The sequence below is a fragment of the Mytilus trossulus genome, chromosome 3 (assembly GCF_036588685.1).
Source record: "Mytilus trossulus isolate FHL-02 chromosome 3, PNRI_Mtr1.1.1.hap1, whole genome shotgun sequence".
NCBI classification, from domain to species: domain Eukaryota; kingdom Metazoa; phylum Mollusca; class Bivalvia; order Mytilida; family Mytilidae; genus Mytilus; species Mytilus trossulus.
Genome location: NC_086375.1, coordinates 72,609,053 through 72,633,971, shown reverse-complemented (window position 1 = coordinate 72,633,971; position 24,919 = coordinate 72,609,053). Strand labels below are relative to the sequence as shown.

At 31.3% G+C, this 24,919-nt stretch overlaps 1 protein-coding gene across 1 annotated transcript; it reads right to left on the bottom strand.

Moving 5' to 3' along the window:
* On the bottom strand, window positions 1-24,762 carry LOC134709700 (neuroglobin-like). The gene is made up of 3 exons (XM_063569850.1): window positions 24,367-24,762; window positions 9,363-9,600; window positions 1-627 (listed from the first exon to the last, which is right to left on the bottom strand). The coding sequence occupies exons 1-3, from the start codon at window positions 24,534-24,536 to the stop codon at window positions 454-456; spliced, it is 582 nt and encodes a 193-aa protein (XP_063425920.1). The 5' UTR covers window positions 24,537-24,762; the 3' UTR covers window positions 1-453.
* Between the last annotated feature and the right edge of the window lie 157 nt (window positions 24,763-24,919).

The following is a 24,919-nucleotide window of genomic DNA, read 5'->3' as shown; positions in this document are numbered from 1 at the left end:
CTGTGATTTCCATCAAACTAGAATAATGAATAAAACATGAAAGAATGGAATATATGATATTTCATACTTCCTGGCAGTATTCTAATAAAACGATCATAATGTTAAATCAAATATTCTGTTTACTTTATCTAAATGACTCCATGGAATTATTTCCACAGACAAAGCACCATTATGTCTAAACCTGTTCTCAGCCACAAAACACAAAAAAACAATTAAATTGGATATTAATGTAACTACTCCAACAAAAATATATAACGGCAAGTTAAAGACGCAATGATAAACTACTATGCTGGGCAGTTTAATTCCATAATTTATTTCACATGAAGAGTAACATTTAAAATGTAAATAAATTGATAACTTTTCTAAAGAGCTCATGACACTAATTTTCGTGAAATCATTTTAAATGAATTTGATATACATCATTATTCACTTTACCACCACCTTAATCCTATTTCACCGATCTGCATACACACTATAACCTTCTAAGTCCATATCAGGATTTTCCATTCCTCTTTTCATGTGATAACAAATGTACATGTATAACTTTTTCCAAGCTTCATTTACTTCTTTTGTATATTTCTCACCCAGTGATTCTTTTAAGCCATGGTTTAATGAAGGCCATAACCTCTGAAATAGAATTAAATCAATAATCACAAATCTTCAAATAGTTTTGGACACCATTTCGAAAATAGCTATAGACATACTCATTGGCACTCACGCCACATCTTCCTATATCTCTATCGGAAGAAAATGTGTGAGCTTCCAGAACAAAACAAAACACACCAAAAATCGTTTATCTGATTATGAGCACGAAGTGAATAAATACAATGAAATTTTGTAAAACAAGGTTTAAATATACATTTCTTATTCGCAATGTGCGAAAGTCCCCGTCTTCATTTAAACACACTGTTCAGACGGATGGTTGACGAGATGCTGTAAATGTAAAAAATGATAATCGAATAAGGAAACTGTGATATGTACTATACTATACTTGTCGTAGTCAAAGCATCGTTTTCTTTACCTCAAATATTTACTCACCGATTGTAGTTTATCAAATTCAAAGTTTACTTGAAATTAACATCACAACGGCAGTCATTTGTTGAGTCGGAACTGCCTATTTTCACACAGCAAATGAATGACACCCAGTGATTATTTTAATAAGTCTCCTTTCTACAAATCTTGACTATTCTGTGCATTGGTTTGTGAACTGTGATTCAACTTGGCGGTTACTGTCTTTGAAATGTGGTTTTTGATTACTTTTTCCTCTCCCACTATATATCTAACTATTTTACTGAGTATATAAAAAAGAAGATGTGGTATTATTGCCAATGAGACAACTATCCACAAAAGACCAAATGACACAAACATTAACAACTATAGGTAACCATACGGCCTTTAAAGCAAAGCCAATACCGCATAGTCAGCTATAAAAGTGATTGCTTTACATTGTCCACAGTTAATAACATAATTTATCAAAGAGATAGATTCTATTGGCTCGGGCATTGTGATTCCTTTCTGAAATATTCATTTGTTAAGCACTCATATTTGCATTGTGTGCTTAGCAAAAAACAGAACATTTCATATTTTTTTTAAATCAAATTCATTTCAATATGCAATACCCAAGAAACGGGATGTCTAATCTTTTCCTTACTGTCGAATAATCTGTCCTTTATAGTACTAATCCATCGTTTTTTTTTAATGAGTGTTCAGTTATCAGTGTGCTTGATGCAATATTTAAAAAACCTAAATCAAAACATTGCTATAGAGAAAAAGATGACACACATTGGTAAACAAGTATATTTCAAACAAATCTTTCGACAGTAATATAATTTATTAATCAGACATGTTTAGGAAGTGTCCTTCAACTCATTTGAATGAATAGACTTAATGGTCATGCTAATGATTATACTGTTCATATTCAATAACTACGTCTGTATTTAACTGTTTGTCAAATCGCTTATATATAGTTTGAAGATTGGAATATTAAATTCAATTTGAGCATTACTAAGGATCGTGTCCATTGTTTTTAACGTTCATGTATGAAACTACATGGAGAGATTATAATCTAGTTCACAAAGGGTTCAATCAACAGGTTAAAGGAGCAATAGCTGTCAAATTCATGTTCCCCGATTTGACTAAAAATCTCATATCTTATTTATACCAATGGTAATATAAGAGATATAAACACTAAAATGATTTTTGGTGCGGATCAAATCGGCCAATCAAATGATTGACCTTTATTTCACCTTCACTTTGAAATTTTGAAATACTTAGGCTTTTTTACCTCAGGAATATATTACCTTAGCTGTATATGGCAAAAGTTAGGGAAATTTTTGGTCCTCAATGCTCGTCAACTTCGTACTTTATTTGGCCTTTTTAACATATTTTGATTCGAGCGTCACTGGTGAGTCTTTTGTAGACGAAATGCGCGTCTGGCGTAAATATAAATTTTTAACCCTGGTATCTATTATGAGTTTATTTTCAGTGTTGACATTCTTTTCATTTGAATAACTCTCACCATTTATGCGTTATCCATCTCTAGCTAAGAGATTAAATTGAAGTTTACTTAAATACGGATTCAATGAGGTGAAATTATTGTTTCTTAGCTAGTTTTGACAAAATTGAATCCAGCAACTGGCTGCTTACAGCGAATTATTATTTCCCTATTTCCCTTTTTCACTTTTATTGTATTGATTGAACAAACAAAAACATCCTCTTTCATTTTTTTATATCTCGTAGCTAGTTTCACTTTATCTTCTTGACACATGCTTTCAGTAATTGTAAGCATATATTGACAAATATTGTTTGTAATAGTTTTTTGTGTCGGTGTTTAAGTTGATGTAAATGCCTTTCGGAACAGTTTTTATTTGTGAACAACGTTGTTATATATATATAACATTCTGTTATTTCCCCGTTCTACATTATATTAATCCGTCATATGTTAATGATAGTTACAGCCGTAGCTAAACGTTCTGTCCGTTAGGGAATACTAAAATAGCATTGACCTTGAATATGTTAATAAACTCATCATAGATACCACGACTAAAATTTTACTCTTACGCCAGACGCACGTTTCATCTACAAAAGACTCATCAGTGACGATCGAATAAAAAAAAGTTAAAAAAGGCCAAATAATGTGCGAAGTTGAAATGCATTGAGGACCAAAATTCCTAAACGTTTTGCCAAATCAAGCTAAGGTAATCTATGCCTGAGGTAGAAAAGTCTCAGAATTCAAGTTTGAATGTAATCATTGTAATCTATCAAACTCCCTGTTTCGGCAGTGCCCATATTATTTGTGTTCTTTTATCTGTCGAAGAAGAACTACACCTTCTTGTGGAAAATTATTTTAGGTAGCTTTTTCATACTATTTTCCAATTATAGTTTAAAGGAAATGTCAAACTAATGGGTCAATATTCAAGAATGTAGTCTCTGAAATTAGTCTGTATTTTAATCGAAATGAATCAAATTTCTCTTTACATGTCAATTTTGATGATAATTTATCACATCGATCGGTAGAGTTTTAGAATTTTGTTGATATTCTCGAAAAGACGTTATGAATAATGAAAATGCTATCGAATCATTTAAGTCTGGATGATTATTTTTTTCCATAAGTAAAAGTTTGGTATTTTAACAATCTGTTAGTTACTGGGAGTACTTTTACATTAAATGACTTTTGAAAGCTTTGCTATCTTGTTTTTTAAACTCTTTAGTACCGGCTCCTGGTAGGTAGTAAAACATGCACAATCATAGGACTGTTTGCTCCACTACTAGGGTTTCAAAGCTGTTAAACCGGGATAAAAGACGAAAAATACGAGAAAAATACTCCAAGGGGAAAAATATTTTGCTTTATACAATATGTATGTTAAACGAGTTTTGAACATAAGTGAACTCCTGTTGCCTTTAATTTGTCCTTTTTAGAAATATTTCATCTACTTATACATGTGTTTATTAAGAACATTTTGCTTTACTATCATGATTTGTACATAAATGTACTTTTGGTTAATATTTTGTGTTGAAAACAATATTTTAAAAGTATAGATTATTAATAGCCATTTCATTTATGCAAAATTGTTACTTTTCCCCAGGTCTTTTGTTCCGTTAAAGGTAACTGTTTTCATGAGTTTACCATGACTACCATAACTTTGTAAAAATGCGTCAACATTTTAACTTTTTATCCGTTTTAAATAAATTTGCTCAACTTTTAACCTCAATATTTCTCGAAAAGAAAAACGAATAGCGCAATTTGTCGATATCACAGTTGTTTTTTTTTTTTTAATTTTGTCAGTGAAAGCTATGTATGTTTTTTTAATACCATGCATTTAATAAAATCTTCCTGATTTTCTATCATCTCCAAGTGAAAAATGATAGAAGCCGTATGAATGTTCTACAAACAATCATACCAAAGAGGATTGTAGGTGATTTTTCAATTGTAGATAGTGATTACACAGTAGTTCTGAGAGTGAAATATGGAAACACATGATTAAATGAAGTAATTATTCAAACTAAATACTAAAGTAAATAAAATACAGCACATGTATTCTCTTATGTCTTTCTATAGTATCTCTAGCTATACGTATAGTTTGGGCATACTTGTACAAACATTTGATTTCTAATTACACCCTTGTATTATTTAAGTAAGATATCTTACATGCATGAATCAAAATCCAAGTATACAAGACGTATGAAGAATTTATATGTTATAGTTCAATAACCGAACAGACTATATTGTCTGCTACAGTCATTAAACATCTCTATATTTACTGTGTCTATAAATACATTTGTACCATATGTATAAACACAATCAACTGCACTATAGATATAACATTTTCGGAAAATTTAGTAGTTTATCGAGATGGATTTTTAATTGAAACATCAAAGTTTTCATATCCGATAACAAAAAACAATAAACAGTAATGTAAAAAAAATATTTCGAAGTGTTTTGTGTTCAAACAAAATTTGGACGCCGAGGAAAATTGTCCTCAACCAGTAAGAAATAAAATGGCATAGATATAGTATCATTAAGCGGCAAACAGATAAGGTTTCAATCGGAATAGACCAAATAGTACATTGATTGAGATTGTCATACAAAGCAGTGATTAGGTAATCAGGTTGATGATAGAAAAAAGACGCAATTAAAATTTCATCCAAATCTATAAACATGAAACATCTTCTGAGAGTGTTTACTACATTTAGGAAATTTGAGATAATGCCACTATTCCTATGTCATTATAATTCACATGTCATTTTACCAATTGTGTGTTTACTCCCGATTGTGATATGTTGAGTGTGGTTTCGCACGGCAGATAATGCATGCATTCAGTTTAAATGGTTTTACACGCGACATTTCTGAAGCCCTTTATAGTTATGTTCGATGTGATCCCAGGCTCCGAGTGGTGGCTATTTGACCGATCATGGTTAACTTTTATTTTACTAATTGTGCTTTTGATGGAAAGTTGTAAATAAAGGCAACAGTAGTATACCGCTGTTCAAAACTCATAAATCCATGGACAAAAATAACAAAATCTGGGTAACAAACTAAAACCGAGAGAAACGCATTAAATATAAGAGGAGTACAACGACACAACATTAAAATGTAACATTTGCACCGCATTTTTCTAAATGTATAGCATGAGACTTCTTTTCAATCAACGGTGCGTTGCTTTCTAGTAACTTTCGGAGTTCATGCGATTCCCTCAGTTTTTGTTCGATATATTGATGTGCATTCATAGTCCATTTATGAAAGGTGAATGTGTCTATGCCTTAATCCCTATATAAGCTTTTTAATTGAAGGATTTGTTAATTTAAGGGGTTTTGTCTACGAGAAGACAATAAAATATTTGTAATAGAGATAGGATAAGAACATTTGAGTCTTTAAAATATGAGATATATTATAAAATAATTTTGTTTTGAGTCTTATATGTATTAAATAAATATAGATATTGATATTGTGCCGGTTGTCCAAACATTGCATAGATCTCTAGCATAACCATGCGGATTAGAAGACATCTCAGAAATTAGACGATGAATTGAAGTGTTGACAAATCGGACAGTGATTTGATCATCAAACATCTAAAGCGGACAGTTATTGGATCGTCAGAAATCTGAAGCGTTACTAAATGATTTAAAAAAAGGTATAATGAAAACGATATTCATTTCTAACCAATTTGTAGAAGTTGTCAGAGTCTTAATATTTTATAAATGTTATTGTATATGTTTTTAAACGTCATTTTTTTGTATGTACGAATTTTTGTATACTATTTTAACATGTTAAGTGCTTAGGGTAACTGTATTGTAATATAACGCATTTATTATATATTTTATTTGAAAAAAATCGTCATACAATATATATTTTACTGTTAATAAATAAATGCGGCTACGATGTATACCAAACACCAAGCTTAGTTTTTAACCAAGTCATTAAAAAACTTATTTTCTGCTGTATACTGTGAGACATGGTCATAGGTTTATTAACATTGACAGCATTGAAAAGTTTTGACACATGTTATTCTCTGAAGGAATATTTAACGAAAGAAGATGAAAAGTGTATGGTAAAAGCATCCTTACATTCTTTTGTAACAAATATATTTAAGTAACCAATTAACACCCTACTTACATTAAATTATCTGACGTATTTGAGATCAAACATCTTATAGATACATTTGTAGACATTAGATAATTAAAATCTCATTTCATTACGCCGATAATTGAGTTGTGAATATTTACATGATTAAATTGTTGTTTTGATAATTCAAAAATATGATTCGTAAGGGCTATGTCGATCTTATAAGACAGAGAACTTTAAAACATATCATAGTGGGTCATAAACTGCCACATTTTAATGTATTTTGGAAACTTACAATTTGCAATATTTTATTCCCACTTCATGTGTTTGGTGAATTTTGAAACTTGCATTTACAGCGTCATCAATTGTTCCAAAATTTTAACTCAATCACAGTTTTTGATTATTCCTATGTGAATATGCAAACAATTTGTTTTGTAGAGTAAGAGTTTGAAGTTTACCTTCATTTACTCTTTATCACTAAAATCAGTGTCTGAGGATCGATACGTCAGAATAAAAAAAAATATTTTACCATAGTTAAGAACGTTGTCCATGTAACTCACAATGAGTTGCATTCACAAATACACATGAAAAGACAAGACAATAATGAAAAATAAATAAAATCTTGTCTTGCCTTTTTTTGGTATTGCTTTTACCTGACTCGCAAAAGGTAGGTTTAGTTTAGTAATCAATCGATTCCTTCCGTCCAAACACATAAAGGCTGCTATATTTTGTTACCTGTAACTGTCACTGTTTTACTTTATTTTTTATTTTTTCATTAATTGGTATGGAGGATCAGGTCCACAGATTGACTAAGGAACTGACATATGGTCATCTGGACAATGCGACAGTCAAACCAATCCAAACAAAGTGGTCTCGTTTGTTATTTGGGAATTAAACATTGGCAGCTGGTAGGAATGCATAATGGAGTCGCATATAAAATCAATGCCTCTTGTTAGAAGAATGCGACAGAAAGACACAGTTTTGCTATTTTACATTTTACAAAAATGACATTTGCATTGCCTCTGTTTTCATACTTTGCAGATAAACTTTTATATTTATACCATGTTTTTTCCTTAACTTTATAAATCAATGTCGTCCCTTACTTAAACCAAACAAGTTCATATGGTTGAAGCTGCAGTTTTGTACTTTTGATTTTCGTGATGATTCAATGTCGTTTTTCATGGAAATATTGCATAACTTATTGATTAGCTGAAATATGAATAGAAAGACGGGAGAAAAATTTGATTGAGTGATTTCCAATATCTAACTTGGTCATTCTGAAATGTTTTTTTCAAAGGAAAAAGAAAGTACATATTTTTTTTTAACAAAGAAAAGAAGAGGAAACATCTATTCGTTTAATTCCAGAGTATCTTTCTGTTTATTCTTTAAGAAATTCAATCAAAGATACATGCTATTCAGTAGTTGTTGTTTGTTTATGTAATTTATACGTGTTTCTCGTTTCTTGTTTTTTTATAAAGATTAGACCGTTGGTTTTCCCGTTTAGATGATTTTACACTAGTTATTTTTGGTGCCATTTATAGCTTTTTGTTCGGTGTAAGCCAAGGTTCCGTGTTGAAGGCCGTACATTGACCTATAATGGTTAACTTTGTAGATTGTTGTTTGGATGGAGAGTTGTCTCATTTGGCACTCACATCACATCTTCCTATATCTATATTCAAGTATTACAAACAAAAAAGTATTCTGAGTTGATTGAATCTCAAGTATTTTATGAGAACAAAGCATTGAAATAGGACTCTACCATGATTATTAGTATATAGACCAAGGCACATTCAGTATTTTACCATCATGGTATCTTCTGTACGAGGTAGTTATATATTTGACTACAAAACAACGTGCATGTTACTGACCTGTGACTGTACGACAAAATGCTTTACCTACAAGGTAGGATTGTTTGTCATCATGTGTAGTTGACAATACTTTACAATTATTAAGGTTTGATAATTCCTTTAGAAGTTTTGACACATTTTTTAACGATTTTGTCGATGATAGGCTGATTTCGCTACGTTGTGATATTATCGTTATTCTTCTAGATGAATTACAACGGATTCCTTCTCTAAACTAATTAATACAAATGATCCTTGTTCTCCAGATGAGACGTTTAATTTGTACAATAACATTAAACAGTTGGTATAATGAAACTTGATAGTTTTAAAATACAGATTTATTACATGTTTTTAAATTTAAGCCACACACAATAATTATATTTTCCCAAGGCACAGCTGATGCTACAAGCATATATGAGTACATAAACAGTTATGCAAACCAAACTACCATTATATATCAAATTTGATTGGGATTCGAACCCCTACGTCTATGAAATCGCGACAACAACACTGCCTGCATTTGTCCTGCGCTGTAGACCACACTACCAACTAGATTATATATACTAGAACAATATAGTTTTCGTTGATTGGGTAGTTTCTTTCCACGTCGGCTTTAAAGCAGGTTGTAACACAGTAAATGGTGTAAAGTTGAAAGTCGTATATGGTGTACCCTACATATAAGCTATATTATGTCTATCGTGAAGTATGATAAAATAATTACCATGTCGTCACGTCAAATTTTAATTTTATTATACACGTCTTAACATGTGATAACTTTAGGACAGACGTTCTCTGTAGGATAACCCATGGTTATAAGGACTTACACCATAATTTATATATTTATTATAATGCTTTATAAATTTCATGTGTCCGATGCGCTCTTTTGGATTTATATAAAATACCTAAACACGTAAAGGCTGTTTATGTATTTAATTCAATATATACTATAGACTCACCTTCAACATTTGTGGTTTGATGTGTCTTTTTACATGTGTTTGTCCTATTGACACCATTACATTATTTAAAAAATCTGATTCATCTAAACTCTCTACTGCTGCCCCTAGTCCTTCCATCACAGATATCGCGTGTTTTTGTAACATATCTTTGTCTATTTCCCATTCCAACTGGTTTTCGTTGTTCATGCGCACAATTTTTGGAAATAATGATTTAACATCTGGTTCAGTTTCGAAAAATCTACAAAAAGAGAAAAGACTATAAATTTCACGTGAGATGTTTTATGATAATTGAATATTAGTTGTGTTTCAAAATAGATTGAAAACAATCTTGCTCAGACGATGTTTTTTAATCCAAGTCAAAGATATCAAAAAGTATTCCTAAACTGGAGGGATCGGAGAACATTCGACAAGATATTTTGTACGCATCTTTCATATACGTTGAAATACGGCGACAAAGTCTTTAGCCCTGTATATATTTGTAGACGTTCTCTTACATTCATTGCTACGTACATTGCTGTACTAGACTCTCGACATTCTTTGAATTGTGATATAATAGTTTAAGAAACAAGACAGTTACCATTAAATACAGTTAAAGATACAAATTGATGATATGTTTAAGAGCAATGGTTAACTGCTTTTTCGTCCATTGTAGATAGTATGGGTTTAATGGTTGTTGTCTAAAGCATGGACAAGGTCTCGGTATTTATAACGAAATGACGTTGAATATTAAGAAGAAGAAAAAGAACAGACGTTTCGCATTTTTGAACGATTCTGAATAGTACAACAAAAATTCTTAATTCCAAGTAAATTATAAAAAGAAGAAGCCCATAAAAATTGACAAAATAAAACGCTATATCAATCTTCGGAACAAGTGAAAAATAAACGAATGAAAACATACAAGGTACCTTACCATGGTAGATGTATAGAAGTTTGACGAGAAGCAATTACTAAGTTCGTCATTTTGAATTAGTTTTGTCTCGTTGAAAGTGTAATTTCACAATGGTAGATCCTATGTTTTATTTATATCAAGTATATCAAGTATATCAAGTCTACACAAGTTTCCGACAGTGATAATTTAATACGACAGTGAAGATGTAATAATTTGAAATCAAACATTTCCATCTCATCAACGAATACTTCTCATTTTAAAATATGTTCTACGGATTTGCAAGAATCGCCTGACTAGCTGAATAGATGGTACATTTTATTAAAAATAAATTACACACATAAGAACTGAAATCTAAATGGTTAAATGAGGTTGTTTTACTTTTGAGTTTTGAAGGCATTTTATTCCGTGTGAATTTCAGTAACGTAAATCACGTTAAGCATTCCGCAGGTTCTAGTCAAATTTGAAGTGTATTTCACTATTAATAATAGATTTAAAGAAAAATATTTGAAATACATTGAGTATGGAAATGGGGAATGTGTCAACGAGACAGAAACAACCCGACCAAAGAGCAGAAAACAGCCCAAGATAACCAATGGGTCTTCAAATCAGCGAGATACTCCCGCACCCAGAGGCGTACCTCAGCTGTCCCTTAAACAAAAAATTGTACTATATCAGTGAAAATTGATATGACACCTAATACCGAAACATAAACATGAACTAAAAAAAACCAACATACAAGACTAACAAAGGCTTAATGCTTCGGACTTTGGACAGGCGCAAAAAATACAGAGGTGTTAATAATATTTTGTTAGATATCTAGCCAATGTAGAATGAATTAACACGCAGAAAAAAATTCAGATGAAAAGAAGTCCGAAGTAGATATCAGAATAGGTAACAAGAAAATAGGCAAAATGACAATAAAACATAAATTAACAAAGGACTACTGGCAGTTACTGACATGCAAGCTCCAGACTTCAATTTAACTGATTGAAATATTCTGTCTTCATTATATATATGAAAAGCACCATCCCTCCTGTTACTGGTTTAGTACAAACCATTATATTAAACTATATGGGAAGAACATAACCCGTATTATGCGAACATGAAAGTACATTCAACATGATAAATACATTCAAAATTCAAATGACTTATTTAAGGTAATTTATAATAACTGCCATGTCTACTATCAATCTGAAAGTCTCGCCAAAGTGAGATATGTTGTATTAACATCCAGCAGAGAGGATTGAATATAAAACCATTCAATTGTTTTCCCGTGAAGATGAAGAAATTGGTTGCATTTTGTTGAGAAATTTAATATGTCGATTCGGTCCGATAGTAAATTCATGAAATTTTCCTCCTGCAAATTATCAAGAAACATTTTACATTAAATGAATTATGGCATTTCCTTAAATACTATAATATCGGTAACGAGGCATTTCATGTAATATTATATAATTCAAGCTGTAAATTTGTTCATTATGAATCTTTAGTTGCATGTCTTAATGTGTGTTTAATCATTTATGAACACTTACAAAATACTACCACAATGAAGGAAGATTACATGTTATATTTATATGAAAAAAAAGTGCATTTGAGAACTAATTATAAAATAAATTCAAAAGACTGGAAAAATATTAAAAGCAACATCTTAAATTTATATCTTAAAAGGTTTAAAAATATAACTTGAGTACAGAATTACCATAATTAAAATTGAGAATGGAAATGGGGAATGTGCCAAAGAGACAACAACTTGACCAAAGAGCAGAAAACAGCCGAAGGCCACCAATGGGTCTTGAATGCAGCGAGAAATTCCCGAAACTGGAGGCGTGCTTTAGATACCTCCTAAACAATATTGTATACTAGTTCAGTAATAATGAACGTCATACTAAACTCCGAAATATATAAAAGAAACTAAAATTAAAAATCATACAAGACTGACAAAGGCCAGAGTTTCCTGACTTGGAACAGGCGCAAAATGTGGTTGGGTTAAACATGACTTACATATACAAAATTTCAATAGACAATGCGTGTCGGTTGACAACAAAACTTTACGACAAAATAGTTGATTTCGACTTCCCAACTGTGGACTTTCTATGAAGTAACAGTCCAGCAGCAGCGCCTGTATATGGAGTATATTTCTCTAAGTTGATACGATATTCAAAGGATTGCGATTCCCTTTATTATGTCCTTGATTGGAATACTGACACAAGGAAGGCAATACACCAAGTGTTCCTAATGGTATAAACCAGAAATACATCACTTTAAGAAAAGCTGGACAAAATCACGAGTTGACCATTATAGAACATTTATTTCACAGAGGACGTCCAAATGTGACCCATAACTGCAGATTAGATATATTTGGCAAAAAAAATAAAAATTAACTAGAAAATGATTTCATTTGAAAATACAATGAAAAAACATTTATTTGTGGATTTCTTTGTATTGTAAATTAATATTTTCTTCTTCTCTCAAACTCTGCAATGCATCTTTTACAAAATCATGCAAAATAAACAAAATGCAGTATTCTGTCAAAAAAGTCTTCCATAGAAATGTATAGGGTTAGATAATAGATTTTTTATTTTATCATTTCACTAGATTCAATCCACTTTAAACCGTGAAATAGTTAACTTTAAATATCTTCATAAAAGTTGTAATCTGATAATTGAACATATCAACATTTTGCAAAACATTACACACTTTTTTCAAAATAGTGATAAATTTTTTAACAATGTGCGACACAAATGATTAAAATTAAGTTAAACGTTCTAATGTTTGAAATGTTTACAAATAAACGACCTTTTAAAAAGCACAAAATGGATCTTTTTATAACTAGAATTGGTTTTACCGTTACGGACCTATTACAGAACTGTCATTCACTTACATGCCCATGGGGGTTTCATCGTAAATTGCAACAATTATCTCATCAGGAAACACAATGGTTAAACAGTTGAAAAAACAAACAAAATAAATTATTCTATTCATATTTTTGGTTTTACTTTTTAGAAAGGAATACCAAATGCAGAAAATGTGTATTCTTAAGATTAACACCAATCCCAGAGGAAGTTCTACATCACAATGTCAATTAATTTATTTAAGACATTTACTGAACTCTTCCCAGTTTGGATTTTTTTTTATTTGGAATTGGAAAAAAAACCACACTTCGACAAATTAGTTATATCTTTTGAAATATCTAACTTGTATTAGAGAGGCATTTCATTTTATACTAATAGCTTCTGTAATATGCAGGGCAGAAAATATACCATAGAAAAATAAACCGAAGACAAATTGTAAAAAGATCTTATGCGTAATCTGCTTCAGACATCAATAAAAAGATATTATGCGTAATCAGCTCCCGACATCAATTAAAAGAACAACTACGAATGACAGAAGTATAATGGCATCGTACTTTTGTTGATTTGAGTTACAGCAAAATACAAAAAGTTTGGTACATGTAAGGGGTAAATAAACTCATCATAGATATCAGGACTAAATTTTGTATATACGCCAGACGCGCGTTTCGTCTACAAAAGACTTATCAGTGACGCTCGAATCCAAAAATATTAAAAAAGCCAAATAAAGTACGAAGTTGAAGAATATTGAGGAACAAAATTACTGAAAGTTTTGCAAAATCCAGCTACGGTAATATATGCCTGAGGTAGAAAAAAAAAGCCTTAGTATATCAAAAATTCTAAATTTTGTAAACCGTCGGTATCAATTATATCAGGTACATTAATAAGTCAGGTATCTCGTGACCACAACTATATATTTTTTTTATATATACATGTAACAAGAGTGAACACGCTGAAATGTCTCGCCTTCTTTACTAATCATTGATATTAGGTTGATAGTCCTAAATATAAAGCTTTACTCAACTGTCAAAAACTTAACATTAACCAAGATAACTAAACAAAGACATCTTAAAGAATAAGTATGAACATCTTTTGGTTTTCAGTTGCCAATGGTCTTTTGAGGATTGTTGTACCTGCAAAAGATGACGTGAAAGCTCACACTTTTAAGAAGAACTCAGGGTAAACATTGGACCTAGGATCAAGTCTGTAGTATTCAAGTCTATATTTCTACTTTTATAATTGTCTGAAGTAATGAATATGTTGAATGGATTTGTCAGAATATAAATAACAATGTTCTCATCTCTAATTAATTTGAACCTTTATGGTTCCTGTTTAAAAGTGAACTAAGGTTAAGTGAAATAGGTTTAATAGAAATGTTAGCATATGTTTCTAGCAATTAACCTAGTCTATAATAACCTTTATGTTAAATGTCCAATTCAACATGAAGATGCGTTAATAACTATAAAAAAAGAAAATATATTGTGTCTATAAACTACGGAGTGGCTATAACACAAATCTTCAAGTAATTCTATTTTTGAATTCTATCACTATACACTGATATTTTTGTTTATAGATTCGGCATACATTTTAATATTTTAACCTAAAACAATTACGAAAAATGTAATTTCAAATATAAGATATCAATAGGTCTTTTCACGTTAACGTTGCTTACAAGAACGTCCTTTCAAAGTAGGAAAAAATCATATTATGAAGCATTTGAAATGAAGAAAAACTATACAAAGCTGACTATAAAAATGACTAAAGCTCTATTCATATTTAATTCTTTCATAGATAGAAGGATTCTGCTGACAATGAAGCCATTGAAATAAATATTAAAAATGGCAAGGTTAATGTCACTCTTTTGAAGATCAAATAGACACCATCATTATTTGGTTGAATTGTGACTGGTACACACAGAATGCGGTGGGGAAAAACATGTTTGTAAGGGATCACACACCTGGCGCAGTGGCGAATCATCTCGTATACGACCAAACTATAAAAATCAGTTGGAAAACGTATACTAGTAACATTTCAGATAGACACTAGGCAGACAAATAACCCTAACAAAATGAAAACAAAACAAAATTAGAAACCGATCTAACAATACTCGCAATTCCTGATCATTCTCTGACAACATTTCAGTCACTTCAGTCTTCTTCGTGGACGCCAAAACTACTTCGCTCTTCAATCCCATGGTCCCATTTATAGATCTTACCGCATTAGTATATTGTTTCTTTCCACAATGGATACTTATGACGTATTTACATTTGGCCGTATGGAAATGCCAACAATCAATACACAGTTAGCTGATTTGATCTTAACTGTATTCATTGTTTAGATTATAAAGTGCTACATTTCACTAAAAGTATAGCCTAAATCTCTTGAAAAGCCTTTTGATTTGAAAACCTACGTCAGGCTATTCAAATATTTTAAGAGTTTTTATACACTTCCCATTGACGATGATATTAATACATTAATTGTAAGCCTGCAAGGGTATATGAGGCGAATAGATATATGTGTAATGCCAGTATACCTCCTATGCCAGTTTAACGATGGCAGTTAAGAATTAATTGATATGCAGGTAGGTCAATTTTGACACGAGACGATAAAGTCAAGACATGTGTAGAGATAGATAAGGCTAAACTTGAATCTATTAATTTTAAAAGGATTTGAAAAAGAAAAAGAAAATACTCACTGGGTCGATGCCACTGCTGGGGGACGTTTCGTTACCACCAGTCCAGTAGTCAACACTTTGGTGTTGACATGAATATCAATAATGTGGTCATTTTTATACATTTTTTTTTTTGGAATTTTGGATCCTCAATGCTCTTCAACTTCGTACTTTATTGGCTTTATAGATTTTTTAATATGAGCGTCACTGATGAGTCTAATGTAGACGAAACGCGCGTCTGGCGTACTAAATTATAATCCTGGTGCCTTTGCTAACTATACATAGTATTCTTTTCGATTGTAGCTTGTAGGAAAACAATATTTTTGTATGTATTCTAATCAGTGGAAACAAGCTCAAATCTTGTAAAAGAACCTTGTGATAATTCAATTATTTAATAAAGACACAACTTTCTTGCTGATCATTATCATGTGGATTGCCAATTTTACTTCTGAAAAGATTGAATAATAGACACCAAATAAATATTACAGATAATAACACAATCATCTATCCTGACTATAATCTTACAAGAAAGAAGACTTACGATTCAAAGTTCATCGTCCTTTTTTTTACGCAAAATGTGTCTAAAGCCAATTTCCGAGTTGTTTGCATGCAAAATCTACTTATCCAAATAGTTTTCTACAGTTAATATCGTTTTTTTGTTGAAATTTGCAATTTTCACAGGAATATGGGAAAGTCTTCCTTGTCTGTATTGGGCTCATAATAAACACATCAATAACATAGATACATTAAGCGTCTTTGATACGTAATCACTTTTGTTTTTTATTACGAGAAGAGTCATATACATCATTGAAGTTATAGAAGAAAATCCAAATCTATGAATATGCGTAACTTGATGAAAACCTAGGGTACAAACCAAGAGCTACACTTAAAATCATTTAAATAATAATTGTTCTAATGTAAGCTCTCATAACATTCTATCATATAGTGTTCATTGTTATTATAGCTTTAAATGTCAATAAACATTCAAGTCCTTTTTAACTGCACCAGTTGAGCATTTCGACAATTTACGTCTTTTCAATGGTGTTAAAGTTTGAAGTAATTTTTTCAATGGTGTTAAAGTCTAAAGTAACTGAAAGTCCAAACCCTAGTTTAAATTTTAAAGAACTGATATTTTTTATACGTAAATGACTTTAAATGATTTAGAAAAGTAAAATAACAAAAATACCGAATTTCAAGAAAAATTCAAAACGAAAAGTCCGTTGTCCAATGTCAATATCAAATGCTTAATAAAGGCAACAGTAGTATACCGCTGTTCAAAAGTCATTAATCGAATAAGGCAAACACAAATCCGGGTTTCAAATTAAAACCAAAGAAAAAACATCAACTGAAAGAGGAAAACAACGAAACAACAGAAACACTGAAGTGAACATAAAACAAACGAATTGAACTATAAGATAACAACTTCCGTTTTCCTGACTTGGTACAAGCCATTTTAAGAAAATTTAGTGGGTTGAATCTGGTTTATGTGGCTTGCCCCACATCATACTTTTGTGACAATGCTAAATATAACACTAAAAGTACACCATTACATGACGGGAATACAGTATAAATCAGTGCAAAATTAAACATATTAATTCATAATGGATTGGTGAACAAGTTATTACCAATACTTATATTAATCCCTTTGCACTTTGCAGGGGCGAGTGCTGACTTGTAGCGGCATTAGCCCAAATAAAGGCAACAGTAGTATACCGCTGCTCAAAACTCGTAAATCGATGGACAAAAAACTAAATCGGGGTAACAAATTAAAACTGAGTAGAACAACGACACAACATTAAAATGTAACACACACAGAAACCTATTTCACCCATGTAGATTTCGAAAAATGCAGGCTAATATCGCTACAAGGCAGCACTTGCACCTGCAAAGTGGCAAAAGGATTAATATAAGTTGTAATAACTTGTTTCCCAATCCACTAAAAGTACATTTGTTTAAATGCATTTTCGTCTTCTTGTCATTTATAAAAGTGTATGCATGTACTACTTGGATATTATATGGATATGCAATGCAATATCTCTCAAGTGTTGCCTCTTCGATTGACTCTTTACATAGGGGATGACCATTTGATAGTCAGAGAAGGGGCGGGAGGATTATTTGTGACTTGACATGTCATTTTTCATCTGCTGGTACACATTCTTCTTTTTTCTCAATGGCTTCGCAGCGAGTAATTCTATTTTCAGTTTTAACAGTATACACAGCTGTTTCTTGCATTTTGCTCTGAATTGTTGAAATGCAATGATGAGTTTTTAGACAGACAATATCTTCATTTTCATCTTTTGCTTAGCCAGCTTTTTCATTTTGTATTTCCTTTTTTTAGGTAGAATATTTTTAGATCTAAAAATGCCAGAATATCATTTCAGACCCTCCATGAAAATCGGGTGTGTCCTCTATGTATAATGATCGTTCGACTCAAAATCTAATGGACAAGCATTGCAAGATTTCCTGTCGAATGAAAGCGGCCCTTTATAGCTCCCTTCATCAATAATAACTGCCCGCCAAAGGTGGCGTTAAACCATAAAAAACTCAAAAACCCTTAATAAGATACAACTATCATTCTGGGAAATTTGATTGTATCCAAAATGTAAAATGTAAAATGTAAAATCACAAAAAAACTGAACTTAGAGGAAAATTAATTCGGAAAGTCCATAATCACATGGCAAAATCAAATAACAAAACGCATCAAAAACGAATGAACAAGAATAATAACATTAACGGTACCAATTTTTCTGCACCAGATGCGCATTTCGACAATACATGTCTCTTCAGTGGTGCTCAAGAAGTGTCATATTCCTGACTTGGTACAGGCATTTTCAAATGTAGAAAGTGGTGGATTAATAAAAGTTTGAATTCCTCAATAGAGAAAACACCACAGAGCATGAGATAATTCTTATAAAATTGAGTTCTATCTTGAGTTTCCGAATATAAAAACACAGTTAATAAGAGGGGTGGAGAGAAAGTATTAAACAACCTACGTTTCTTATTTGGATTATCTATATTGGAAAAAACACCAAAGCTATTGTTTATTCAAAGAACAAAACAACCATATGACTAAACTTATTTTGAACTGCATGAATGCAGAAGTTTTAAATCTAGATAAACCTCTCTAGGACAAGCATGTTCTCCCTCGACATATATACATGTCAATATAATCAGAACAGCATAAAGGTTAAATGACACAAGCATTTAAGATTCCATTATTAAATATGAATCCTAAGAGAGTGAGCCAACCATTCGTGTCCATGACGGAGAAAGTAAATTATTCGTCTCCACGAGGGAGTAGGCCAATCATCGTCATTGGTTTGCATTACATTGACAGAAATATGTTATTTAGTAATACCGGACGAAATAATATAAAAGCAGACATTCCCAGAAGTATTTTCATTACAGTAATTGTTTAATAACACACTACGTCAATTGATAGAAGGGTTAGATTCAGGTCATATGACAGTCTTCTAGAGAATCGTGATCCACTTGCAAATTATGATTTTATCTAATAATAAACACGGATGAACATTTGGAATGTCACTGTGTCAATTGATACCAGTATCCTTCATCTAAAACTGTGTTATTAAGATAATTACGGTATAATTCCCTTACATATTAGTGTCTGCAATCAATACTAAGTCTAATCAACACTTCGTGTTGCTGATTCCTGATATCAATGAAGATATGATAGACATAGCTATACAAATAGTGTGATGATAGGCCCCAATAATATACTATTGACAGAGATTTCACTTACAAACGGACCTATCAGGTTCAGATGATATTTGTATAGTTTTTATATGATTGACACGGACGCATTTAATAAGTGTTTGTCATATAGAATCAAGTTTTGCAATCTGTATCATGCGATATCAATATAAAAACACATTCGTGACATCAAAAATGTATAACAAATGAACTCTTGACATTTTGATATTTTGTGTTTGATGAACATTTTTTTTCTTCAAAACTTTGACACACAACAATTAGAAAAAAATTTCACACCTGTGCTTTTGTTAATTGTAAGTTTTTGAAGAAATTATTCAGAGAACTAAAAAAAATAAGACTAGATACGGAAAAGAAAGTAAAATCTCAAAAATACTGAAGTCCGAGGAAAATTCAAAACGGAAAGTCCCTAATCAAATTTCAAAATCAAATGCTAAATCACATCAAACGAATAGACAACAACTGTCATATTCCTGACTTGGTAAAGGCATTTTGAAATGTAGAAAATGGTGGATTTTACCTGGTTTTATAGCGCTAAAAAATCTTTAAAAGTGTTATTGCATTTCATTCCTTTCAGAGCATTCGAATGAATTTCGATCTCAAAACCCTTTGAATGACAAAGGAAGATGCAGTAACACGGATTTAGTAAATAGGCAGATTGTCTGCTTTTTGGTCGGGTTGTTGTCTCTTTGACATATGCCCTATTTACATTCTCAATTTTACAGTATGGTACCAGGCTGAAACGACTTTTAAACAGCATTGGTTGTTTGAAATGTTTTTTTGTTGATTTACAACACCTTCTGTTCAATTTCGCAGTATTTTTATGCAAATTTTAGATGTATCAAATTTAAACTTCTGTATATAATTAATTTAACAGTAAGATACAAATTAAGCGCATAAGAATACACAACCCTCCCCTTAGAAAAAACAACAACATTTGACTACAATTTAAAACACAGAATGATAAAGTACCAATACCACACATAATTGTTAATTTTGTCCGGGTTTTTACTATTTCTAGAACATGGAAATTCAGAGTGAATGACTTAAGTTTCCAATGTTGAAGGACATTCAAGGACATGCATATACTCCTTCATGTCGTTGACAGTTTTAAGTATTACGTCTTGAGCATTAAAGAAACTGATTGTTACATTGAAATATAGTCAATGACAACAGAGTTTAAATTAGTTTAATTCAAACCAGTCGTGAATAATAATTTCTTTAAACGTTCAATTACCAACCAATGTGACGAATGCAAGGATACTAAACAACCGTTTAAGTTAACTTAAAGACGTAACTTTGAAATTAGAAAAAAAGTGTTAAAATGTTGTAGTTTTTTTTTTATTCACAAAGAGTGTAATGTTATAGACTTCTTTATTTTTCAATAGTTTAGCCAAAAACATCATAAAAAGGCGGGACATCCACATGATGCTCTAAAGGTGTGAAAACTTAAAATCTTTTTTTTTTCTTACTCAAAGAAGGAACTTCTCTAGTGCCAAATATTCCTTATTTTTAAAATTTTTATATTATGAAAGTTGAACATGATTGATAATTACAAATGTGCATAGCGCATGGAAGAATTCGAGGGCATTATTTTTCTTAACTGCTAAACTTTTACGCGCGTGAACGTACCCGAGATAATTGGAAGAAACGCCGGGCATATTGGTTAGTTGACGACGAGTCATTAGCAAATCAAAATCCGAGACAATACTAAGCTAAGGAAAAGAAGTTTTATCGACGTGGTGTTGCAACTACAGATTGGTCAGAGATGGTCATGTACATATTCCGTTAAGATGCCTTTGTTGTAAAAACTGAAAGAGAAATTTCTGACCTGAAATTATCAACAATGTTAACTTACTCCATTCTACAACATGATTATGGTCAGATTTATATTTTTTCTAAGGTTAGTCGGATAATGAAGTTTGAAAACTCTGAAAGAAGCATGTATGAATTCGAATAGCCATACGGTAATATAAGGATTAATCATAATAAAACTTTGATAAAAAAAAAAATCAAAATGTAAGTTGACTTTGGAATTCTGTCAGATTTCTTTTGTTCATCAGATTGGGTTACATCGTAGTCAATACAGCTAGAACAGACGTACTTGGTCAACTCCTCATTATCTAAAACCTACAAAGTGTCATTGCTGATTGTATGGATCAACAATTTACACGTTTATGAAGACAGAAACGATATCAATAGTGTACAGTCAGTTTAAAATTCGCAATACCATAAATCCCAAATCCCATTATAGCACGACTGTATTAACAGCAGTAAACTACTGTTGCCTTTACTTATTGAGGAGAAACTATATCCAAAAACTATTGTGGACTGGAGAGCGACTGCCGATTGGGTGTTGGGTTATGGGAGTTTACAGTCATAAACAAGCTTCTTGTAATCATATTGACCAGTATTATATCAACAGGATTAGCCTGGTCTTTAAAAAGAAGTGAAAAGCCGTACATCAAACCAAAATAGTAAAAACACAAAATTGACCTTCGTAAAACCAAAAATTGCCGCATTTAGCTTTAACAACTTTTCGTCATCAAAAACATATTTAAATTCTCATCAATCAACCAAAGACACGAAGCCGACCGTGCGAGGGCTATATACCCAGTCAATGTGGATACAGACTTCCGTAGTGGTAAGTTCGTCAGAATACTTGAAATAGCTTCTCTGAATAATTTGGATTAACTTCTTGTGAATTTTATGAAATCAATAATTGGTTCGTTAACCGGAATAAGCTTTTTGTTGTTATATTTCTCACTTTTTATGTTAAAAGAATGAGAAACTCTGCTGTCAGTGAAAACTATTTTATCCTGACGACTACAATTGATTTCCTTTATTCCAGCTATGATATAACATGTATAACAACATAATCCTTCCATGAAATAAGATTAAATTAATAAGGGTAACGAATATGTTAAAATTCCATCAACAAGTATATATATTACTTATACTTCAGAAAATGTTTGTTGTCAAGTATACCATTTTATAACAGCTTTTGAAATTGCTGACTTATTATTTTGCTTTTGCAAAGTATGATTGAAGTTTTATCTCATATTTTTTTACAAAGGAACACCACATTTTAGACAACTGGTAAAATATAAAAAGTGGACAAAATGTTTTAGCAATGAACCACACTTATCATCAATATGTTCGATTTATGTTGTATCAACATTGTCTTCTCACCAAAGAATATTTGCGATGACCTTATTTAAAAGTATTAACACATGATATATCTATATTTGACCTCATTTAAAGTGTTTAGACACGAGATATCTCAAATTTCATCTCCCGAGCACTCCCTAGTTTAACCTCCATAAATTTTTTGTATTTTCTTATTAATTCATCTCATTGATTTAATATTACAAAATTTTGATTTTTTTAAATTATAAAGCTTTTCTACCATGAGGCATTATTACCTTAACTTTTGCAAAACTTTTAGGAATTTTGATCGTCAATGCTCTTCAACCTCGGACTTTATTTGGCATTTTAAACTTTTTTTTGGATGCGAGCGTCACCGATGAGTCTTTGGTAGACAAAACGCGCGTCTGGCGTATATGCCACATTTTTTCCTGATATCTATGATGAGTTTATTCTATTTGATTTACTAGTATGTTAATTCGTTATTCTATAAATGAAAAACCAATCGTCATTGTCAAACACTATTAGCTTTGTTTAGAGGCTTTTTATAGAATGTTAGTTGGACTTATGTTTCAAACTGTTCAAGGAATCATCTTTGTTCTTTTCATACTTTTAATAGATTTTTTTTACCACTAGCAAAAACTTTGAATAACAAATTTTTCTTTCTATGTTTAAAACATACCAATGCAATTTACACATATCTGTACACACAATTTAACAAAGATGAAAGTCTCACACACCTTATTTTTTCTAGAGCATTTTTTTTTTAAATGATTTCGAACGGTAATCATTAGTTTAATTAAATACTCGTTCTTCAAAACAGAAATGTTTGGAAACGTTTTTATGGACACAGAACATTAACAGCTTTATATATTTGTTAAATGAATGTCAATTCTTTTGGAATTTGCGAGTCTTTATTCAGACAAAAAGTAATTAGACACAGTTTAAACAACAACATTTTAATCAGTAATATAACTCAATGATTTTTTAAATCTTTACTAATAGATTTGCAGCCCAGTGAACCTCTACTATAAGACAATACAAATACAATTCAAGTATGAATATGATATTGTTATATGAGTGTATTGTCTAAAGTAAATTATCTAAAAGAAAATAACTTAAAATAGTTATCAAAAGTACCAGGATTATAATTTTATACGCCAGACGCGCGTTTCGTCTACATAAGACTCATCAGTGACGCTCAGTTCAAAATAGTTAAAAAGCCAAATAAAAAAATATATGCTTTTGAAACATGAAGTATAACAGTGTAATTATCCGCTCCTGATTTCGGAAGTTGATTTCTGCATACATTTGTGACCGGATTTTTCCTTCTAAAAATTTAACTGTTTTCTAATAACTTTGATTTCACAGTTTCGCCTTTGATTTGTCTAAATAGTGATATCAATAGTGAAGGTCCCTGTACGCTTGTGCCAGGTTAGCTCATCCAATCCTTACGGAGATAATAAAATCGTTGGATAGCGAAAACAATAAAATTACAAGTAGCCTTTTCCTGATACTGTATTTATCGTTATGCTCTATGATGTAAAAGATATCGAACAATAAATAACTACTTTTTAAAACGATATATTTAAATAGCAAATTTATAGCAACATGGTTCCGGAAATATAATTGAAAATAAGGAATTGTGAATAAGCTATTAAAGCAGTTAAGATATGGAAACATTGATAATAAATGGATTAAAACCACGAACTTTACCTCATGAAAACTATGATTCCTAATTTTCCTAAGTCATCTTTGATTAGATCCCAAGTGTCCTGAATTTGGTGAATCTGATGTAGCGTTAAATATGTGCTCAGTTGTCCACCCCTACCTCCTCCTCCCCCTCCATTTGGTACAGAGGGACAGTTCACAATAGTATTTCCCATTTCAACAAATTAGTTAACATTATCTTATTGCTTCAAATATCCATTTTCTATCACTTCTAATAAAACAGAAGTGTTCATTCACTGATTAGCTGTTTTTTTTTCATCCATTATTACAATGTTGTATGTTATCGTTACAAATCCGATTCAAACAATGTTCAAGTTAACAGAACTCGTTGTTATTGGATAGTTGTCAAAGAAAACCAAGATTCGAGTGTTATATTTATATTATGTGAGTGATTTTGAAGCAACCAATAAACTGATGCGATTGTATTTGTTTGTATAGAATTTTATATGACAAATAAATAGAATGATCGTTTAGGAGCTGGGCTCTTAATTAACTTTTTATCCATTGATCATGTATTTATTTTATCTTATTGATAGAA

Bases quoted from the DNA above. Each gene is read 5' to 3' on its own strand.
- LOC134709700 (XM_063569850.1), bottom strand. From the start codon at position 24,536: ATGGGAAATACTATTGTGAACTGTCCCTCTGTACCAAATGGAGGGGGA. The intron at 9,601-24,366 runs GTAAAGTTCGTG...CTCTTTTTGTAG, and splicing joins GGAATCATAGTTTTCATGAG to ATTTTTCGAAACTGAACCAG. The intron at 628-9,362 runs GTGAGTCTATAG...ATTCTATTTCAG, and splicing joins TCAAACCACAAATGTTGAAG to AGGTTATGGCCTTCATTAAA.